Genomic DNA, 8,732 nt, shown 5'->3' with positions numbered 1-8,732 from the left:
GTAGAAACAAGTGGGTCATCAAAGATAAACTTTCTTGAAACGTGTAAGTTCTATCTGAATGGAAAGATGACCAAAATCTCTTTCCTAGAGAAAATGGAACATGTACATGATCTATTAGATTTGATCCATACAAATGTATTTCTTCCGATAAATGTTAGCATGAAATATGGTCAATCATACTTCGTTATATTTATTGATGACTTCGAGGTATGAGTATGTGTATTTAATAAATATAAATCTGAAGCTTTTGAAAAGTTCAAAGAATTCAAAGCTGAATTAGAAAAACAATTATGAAAAATTATTAAAACACTTTGATTTGATTGAACTTCGATCTGATCGAAGTGAAGAATGCTGAAGTGCTGAATTTGAAAACTAGGAAAACTTATTAACACTTCGATCTTATAGGGCAGCAACTTTGGACAGAATTTTGTCCAACCAATACAGTATCATTGTGGGGACCCGAACCTAATCCATCTTCTTAATCATTATTAGGATCATTTAATTAATCTGGGTCTAAATTTTTTTTTTAAATACAAATGCGGAAACGTAAAGTAATCATTCTGATATAAATATTAACATAAAGTACAAATCATGTACAACATATGTTTATCGCAACTAGAGTTCAGCCACTACATCAAGTACTGAAAATCAATCTACTCTAAGTCCAGATCTCCACGCTAATCTTGAATCTCCCATTCTCTTCGTGACCCTGATCCTGTCCCACCTGTTGTCATGCACACATACAAACAAGACAACAGCCGGATAACTCCGGTGAGAAATACATCCCAGTATAAACAATGTAAACATGCAGTCATATAAAAGCATATATAAAAGCATGAAACACATATCCATATCATGTATCAAATCAGAAGACATGTATCGATATAAAGCTGTAAATAAAACTCTGGACTCGTCATCTCAGACTCGACTCATCTCTAATCTAGGGATCCCGGTTCTGGAAATTGTATCGTATATCGAATTTCAGCGATAGGAATGAATCAACTCCTAAGCGACATCGATATAAATCAAATATCCATTGTCTTGGCGAATCAGCCGAAGACTTGGCACATCAGCCAATGACTAGGCACATCAGCCCACAACTCAATACATGCTCTGCTATAACTCAATAGACTAAGCATACTAATCTCAAGAATTGCAAATATCAATGCAATAATCATTCGGTATGTGATTTTGGGAAACTCAAGTTAAATCTAACTCGAGTTGTGCAATCCCGAATCAACATTGATTTATACCTTTTCTTTCTGTAATTTGACTCTGTCAAAGTCTCGGATTCAATGCCTGTCAATACTCAATCTGGCAATGACAATATCGAAAGTATCATATCAATATACAACTCAGATCAATACTGGATATAATCAGAACTGAATTAAATTCTGTTTCAACAGCATAACTGTACAATCTCAATATACCCAGCAATACCAATCAACAGATATCGATTCCAACATCTCATAATCGATACAATACAAATCTGATATCAATTCTCAATCAAATCAACCCGTAAAATCATAACAATTATATACGGTATCCGTTCTTCGATCCGGTTTCGATTATACGATGTCTAACATATCAGAAACACCATATATGAATCATATCCGATTCTGGCAGTATCATAATTTCAAATGATAACAAAACGTAACAAAACTTACGTCCAGTTGAAGCTCTCGTCAATAGAAACACTGTACTGAAGTCGGATTGAAAATCTAACGGACAATTCGAAATATAAAGGCGTAAGGATTTTTCACAATTCTCTGAAGCCTTCTTCCAGAAATTCTCTCGTTTTTCTTTCTGAATCGTTGAAGAGAATACAATTTGTATAAATATATCTTGCATGTAGAAGGGCAAGTGGCTCCTTCTTTGCCCAACACGTCTCACGCATATGCGCGGCGACCTCAACCGGCGCATATACGCGAGACCTACTGGTCTCGGCAATGATCTTATCGGCAGCTCGCGCATATGCGCGCACTTACTCGGCGCATATGCGCGAGGTCCTTCACAACTCTCGGGTACCCTCGCGCACATGCGCGGATCCATGTCGCGCATATGCGCGAGGTTCTCTGCCTGCCTCGCACATATGCGCCCTGTCCGGTCGCGCATATGCGCGAGGTGTTCTGTCCTCGCACATAATTCGATCTTCTTTTCGGCTATCTCGATCTGATCCGTTCCGTCTATAATCACATCACAATTATCAACAAATCATATCGGATTACAGTAATCAAAATCTCGGACATTACAATCATCATGTTACAAAATTCAATTAAACAACAAATCGATGAAGCAATGAAGGAAATGAGACCTTGGTTTTGATTTCAAATCTCTGAATTTGTGTTCACTTGTTCCAAAATTCAATTAAACAACAAATCTATGAATTTTTGTTAATGTGAAATCTGTGACCTTTGTTTTGATTTCAAATTATAAAAAGTTAAAAATTAGTAATTTATAAAAATTTTTTGCTCGAATCATCCAAAGAAAATTAACTAATTTGCATTTACCTCCAGAATTTTATAATCTTTAAAATTTAAGATTGAATAGTGCCTAACTGTTTAAAACTCTACAAAAGTTTGTTTTGGATATCCTAGACTTCTATTGAGTTAATAAAAGTCTAAACTAAATGCTCACGAATAAGATTTCTTGGTATTCCTCATTAATAATTATCTTCAGATTTGTTGATATAATTGAAGAATATGCATTCAAGTTATCAATATTTTTAAAAAATTATTGATCTAACATTTAATATTAATATGTAATTTAATATCTGACAATATTCTTTTAGAATGTTAACTCGGTATAAAGTATAAAAATATATCTATTGTTATATAAAAACTCATATAAAATCGTCTCACAAGTCAATTTTGTGATATTAATCTCCTACCAAATCCGAATTATGAAAAAGTATTATTTTTATGCCAAAAATATTACTCTAAGTATGGACTGTGTCGACCTATCATACGGATATAGATTCATGAGATCGTTTTATAGGAGACTACTCGTGTTGTTAATATTCTCGAAGAAGCTTCACAATCTTATGTTTACCAATATATATGAATAATGCTGATTTGATTTAGATTAGGAACATATATTTGTTGATCAATGTTTTTCAAAAAGGATGATATAATGTTAATCAGCATTCCTGGAAATATCAATTTGATTTATTTTGGGTTAAAAGAGTTACTGAGAATCCAAGAAAAAGAAAACCGTGACTTTTGTTAAAATATCAATTCGAGTGTAATGGTTGTATGTGTTTATGTGTTGGGTGCAATAATTGTCAATGTTTGGTAGAGCGATCGAACCGTGGTGCTTGAGCTGTTGTACGGTTTAAAAGATTTGATTTGTACCATTACTACTGGCTATAGCTTTTGGTAAAACGGTAAGCACTCGGTCCTACAATTGAAATCAAAGTCAAGGTCAAGAGTTCGATTCACATTGATTGTAAGGAGTGCAATTATTGGGAGAGAGATTGTTGGGTGTAATAATTGTCCCTGCTTGGTAGAGTGATCGAACCGTGTTGCTTGAACTGCTGTGCGGTTTAAAAGATTTGAGTTGCACCATTACTACTAGCTATAGCTTTTGGTAAAGCGATAACCACTCGGTCCCACATTATGTTTTGTGAATTTTATAGTATTATTAAATATGTGCATATCACAATTTTAAAGGTCTTTGGTCCTAAAATACCCGAAGACATTGGCACGGTCCCGTCAAAAGATTCAATAATTTCAAGTGATGCTTGTGATATGAGAGTATTTAAAGCAATATTTTTTTCCTTGTCTATGATTTTTTCAACAAGATTTTTAATAAGGTCGTTAACAAATAGTGACAAGTGTCGTACTCTTTCGCTTCACCATATTCATGTCTCATTGGGTTTTTAAGGGTTTAACGGGACAAATTCATCGTCAAGAAGACATCAAAGATGAAATATATATTGTTGTACTATTTTTTTTTCTTCGCCCAAATTTTTCCTATTGGATTTTACTAACAATACTTTAACAAGATTTTAAAGATTTGTGATCAAAATATCATTTTTTTTTTTAAATCGTATTATGGTATCCTATCTCAGTTATTAATAAAACATTTTAGGGTCATCATATGAGCTCACTTTTTTCTCTCTTCTATATAAATTTTATGACATTTACTGTAATTAATTTACCTGTTTGCTATCAATTTTCACCCAAAAACTATCAAATATTCGTTATTGTAATTTTTTAAAATATCAATATGTGCTATTTCCTAATCGATTTTTAATAGATCAAATGACGTTATTATACTAATAAATTGGTCACACAATCATATATATATTTATTGTTTATGGAAAAAAATTATATTAAATTTTTTATTAACTTTAACGCATTTAACTATATTCGGATTCTTCACACTTGACAGGACTTGGACTCATGCATGATCACACCCTCACAGAGCGAAATGCCAAGACTCTGAAACACAAATGAACTTAGCAGTTAGCACCCCCATTTACCGGTCGAACCTCGTACCACGGTCAAAGCATAAGAGAGAACTGCGTCTTGGTTACTATCTCAATAGCAGCACAAAGTCCAATCCAAGTAAAATGATTCATGATTAATAAATTCATCATCCCAAAAAATTCAATGTCGAATCAATTAGGGTTGAATTATTTAGTTCCAGTTAATAGGGGAAAAGATGTTAAAAATACAACTAGGAAACATCAGTGAGATGAGGTGATATTCCTCAGTACAGCTGAAACTTGGCTTTTGTTTTCTCGAACACCTGTTCCGCAATGATAGCCTCATTTCCATCGGCTCTTTTGATTTCCAACTGGGACTTTTGGTAAAATCCAGTGCCTCTTAATGCATCAGCAATGAAGTCATCAAACCCGATGGCAATAGCAGCTTCAGCTTTGGCTCCATATACTAACCTCTGACGAAGAAGAAAAAAGCTCAGAAATTAAAAACTGGAGAGGTAGAAAGAGCAAGTGAAAGTGAAACTGAAGAACATATAAACCTTGATTCTTGAAAGATGGATAGCACCAAAGCACATAGGGCATGGCTCGCAAGAAGCGTAGATCTCACAGTCTGCGAGCTCAATTCTGTTGAGTTTCTTACACGCCTGAAAATGAATGGTAAGATTGAGAGACCTCAATCAAAAATAGAAGTATAATAATTTTCAAAACATAGATAGAGAACCCCGAGGATGTAACAAAATTGGTTAAAAGGATCAAGATGAAACAGAAAGCTAGAAGAAATTTTCAGAAGTTGAATGATGTATCTGCACAAAGCAGTATGACTGTGACAACCTCCCATTCAGAAAATACACCATTTCTAGCAGCCCACTTACCCAACGAGTGCCCATAATTATGTTATCACATGCAATATTACAATCCATAGAAAATAACTACTAGAATAAAAAATAATTCATTTTTTTGTGCCACAGGTAATATAGGAGTCCAAGACTACTCAACTCAACAACCGTATCACTTATTGAACTTCCAGCATAAAGATTAAAAATCCAAGTTCTTAATAAATCAAAATAAAAAAGATAAAAAAATAGCTCTTCGCAAATCATAGCTGGTCATGGGACAGATAATTAGATATGTTCATTTGCGATCTATAACATCAGCCAAGCAACAGCTGCAAGCAACTTAAATTTAAGCATACTAGCTTGTCCCTACTAATAACTTCTTGTCAATGTCAACCAATATTTTGTTGTACCAGAACATCCATGAGAACACTCGAGCAACGAGGCAAAGTTACTGATACATGTCAGTGTGTGGCTACAATTCTAACCTCTCTGATTGCTGTAACCTCTGCATGAGCAGTAGGGTCTGTATGCCTGAGAACCAGATTGTGGCAGCTTACAACTACTTCATCATCGCAAACAACAACTGCACCAAAAGGACCTCCATCTCCACATTCTACACCTCTGTAAGCTTCTTCAACGGCTATTGTCAAGAATTTATGATCTCTATCCTGAACAGCTGTAGCAATTAAAAAGTTATAACACACTAATTTTGGCATCTGATGATCTTGAAAAATTAAGCACCTTATTCAATGATACCAAAGGAATAATTACCCACAAATGCAAGAAAGGGCAAAATAACTGATCAAGGTAAAGATTTACACCGCAAATTATTCAACTATAAACCAAAAGAACGATCACAATAGGAATAGGTGATCACTGGTCAACATAAATAATCTGCATAAATGCGTCAGCCATTATGGACAAAATGTCCAGCTACATTTTACATGCCCTGTAAAATTGGTTCTCCCGATATTGCATCCAAATTTCTTTTCCCCAAGTATTTGAAGCCACATCAATTCATATCACAAATAAAATTTCTTAAATAATATTTCTTAGGCACGAGCGCACAGATTGTGGGCCCACACAGCAATGCATGCTGTTTATGGCTGTGATAAAACAGAGGCATAAAGAAGCAAAAGAAAAAAGAAATTTAAATTACAAGGCAGAGATATAACTAATTGGGTAAACTTAAATCAAGAAAATCCCAAGACAAAGCACAAAACGGTTTGTACAGCAGCAAGTTATCTATCTTACTCAAACCTTTTAGCCTGAGACTTTTAATAATTTGCTCCACTCCTCAGCCAGGATCCTTTTGGATAATTTGGGGTAATCTTTCACATACTGACTTGGATAGAATAATATTTCCTTCAACTAGATCTTAGCCCAGATAGCACATGCATATTATTTAGAACCAAATATTTACACTTTACCAAATAAGAAGCAGTCGAACAGTCTCCCATATCAATAACAAACAAAACACAATCTGGCCTAGAGCATTAATGGGGAAGACTTGAGGTTTCAATAATACCTTCCTGATGTCCAGCAAATGCAGAAGCAACTGAAACAGCCCCATCCTTAGCTTCAACAACTAACAAACAGATGGAGAGTCAGAAAAAGGCACTCAACAACCAAATAGAAGTAAATATCAAATAGGATGTCACAAGTAAGCCAACAGCAATCATTGTTTTCTACTCTTCCTGCACATGGGCTAATGCCCATACAGGACAAGCGTCAGATAGCCCTACAGATAGGAACATATAAAACTTGCACTAAACCATGTCAATACAAAATGGATATAATATGCTAAAAAATGTTATACCCCCGCAGTAAGATCTATGCAGCTTTGATCTGTATTCAGATAGCTCATCGTGCTAAATATTAAATAACTCTTCAAGTTTCACGCTACCAATTGTTGAGATTATTACAGCATATTTCTTGACCACCAATTTAGATACACCTCAGCGACTGCAAACTACCAGCACAACCCTACTAAATCAGAATAAAGCACGAATTGGTGGAGCCATATTTTGTGGTCTCATACAACTTTGGCCCAATTTATCCTGACCACCCTCTAACTAATCCCAAGAGAGTCACCATATCTGTGTACAACTAGTTTGAGCAGGTACAAGATCGAAAACGATATCATGAGAATGGAATATATAAGACATATGCAGCAATTAAATTGTTTCATACTAAAATGCAGGAAATTATCGAATCAACAGGGATTAATAGCAATCAAAGTTAGATTCTACCTTATCAATCCAGCAAACAATGACTTAAATGAACCGAATCGACTTTAAAAAAAGTCCGACGACACCATCATTCACAAATCTCCATCAATCCAACCCAAGGGACAAAAATTGAAAGCATGCCGATTGCCAACAAGACAAATTCATAATGACATTTCAACCGAAACACAAAAAGATCATAAAAAAATAGCAAGCAATTAACAAAACCAATTAGAGAGAAATAACAAAACATGGGCTGACCGGTATTTTCTTCCATCGGGTGATTTTAGGGTAACAAATGAAGGAAATTAGGAAAATTGTGGATCCGACGATAACAGGGAATATGTGAACAAAGAACGAACAAGCGTGTGTTATTTGATTTATAGTTAGCGTACTAGGATTTTGTTGTGTTTTCTTTTTGAATTTTTAATTCTTCTGTTTATTAAAAAAAATGTAAACATAACTAAATAAATATATACCATATAATATTTATATATAACATAACTAATAAATTATATTTTTACAGTAAAAAAATTAATATTTTAAATATAGAAATTTAAAATTTTGTCGAATATATTACTTGATATTTTGTCAAAATATAACTTACAAATAATTATACTTTTACAATGAAAACTAAAAAGTAATATTTTTAATGATTTGAATCAATTCAGAAATCTATCTTCCAAAATTCGTTAACAAGATGATAATATGAAATCTTCAATTTTAAGTATCATCATAAGTTGGGATTATGTTTCTGTGAATTCATTATAAATAAACAAATTACCATACAAAAAGAGAAAAGATAGTTGAGCAAGCAATAAACCATGGACAAAAACACATCGACCTTTTGTTTTTAGGTGGTTGTTGGCAAAAAAAAAAAATACCTACCACAAACTACTTGTTCCCGTCCCTCCCCATTCCATAAAATAAATATAATTTTTTAAATTAATTTGTTCACTTCTTTCACGGGTACAAAAATATATCACATCACATATTTGTGGAACATAAATATTTGAGAAATACAAATTGAATACCGAAATAAATTTCAAAAAATTCAAAAAGAAAAAATTGATTACTTCTATCTTGAGTCTTAACCATTTATGATATCTATCATGCTCAGAATCTGATATGATATTTTAAAAGATTAAGTTTATATTAAAATATCATCATCATCACCACCACCACCATCATTATCACCATCATCATTATAAAATATTT

General features: G+C 33.6%; 1 protein-coding gene across 1 annotated transcript; it reads right to left on the bottom strand.

Annotated features, from left to right (window-relative positions):
• Nucleotides 1–4,544: 4,544 nt before the first annotated feature.
• On the bottom strand, nt 4,545–7,916 carry LOC142544306 (guanosine deaminase-like). The gene is made up of 5 exons (XM_075651370.1): nt 7,776–7,916; nt 6,815–6,874; nt 5,772–5,962; nt 4,990–5,094; nt 4,545–4,905 (listed from the first exon to the last, which is right to left on the bottom strand). Exons 1-5 carry the CDS (start codon nt 7,789–7,791, stop codon nt 4,717–4,719), a joined length of 561 nt encoding a protein of 186 aa, XP_075507485.1. The 5' UTR covers nt 7,792–7,916; the 3' UTR covers nt 4,545–4,716.
• Between the last annotated feature and the right edge of the window lie 816 nt (nt 7,917–8,732).

Source organism: Primulina tabacum, chromosome 1 (assembly GCF_025594145.1).
Source record: "Primulina tabacum isolate GXHZ01 chromosome 1, ASM2559414v2, whole genome shotgun sequence".
NCBI lineage: Eukaryota > Viridiplantae > Streptophyta > Magnoliopsida > Lamiales > Gesneriaceae > Primulina > Primulina tabacum.
The sequence above is the reverse complement of the archived record's forward strand: the minus strand, read 5'-3'. Positions and strand labels throughout refer to the sequence as shown.

Excerpts from the sequence above, each read along its gene's own strand:
- LOC142544306 (XM_075651370.1), bottom strand. Across the intron at positions 5,963-6,814 it reads ATTTGCTGGACATCAGGAAG|CTGTTCAGGATAGAGATCAT; the intron begins GTATTATTGAAA and ends TAATTGCTACAG. Across the intron at positions 4,906-4,989 it reads TCCATCTTTCAAGAATCAAG|AGGTTAGTATATGGAGCCAA; the intron begins GTTTATATGTTC and ends CTTCTTCGTCAG.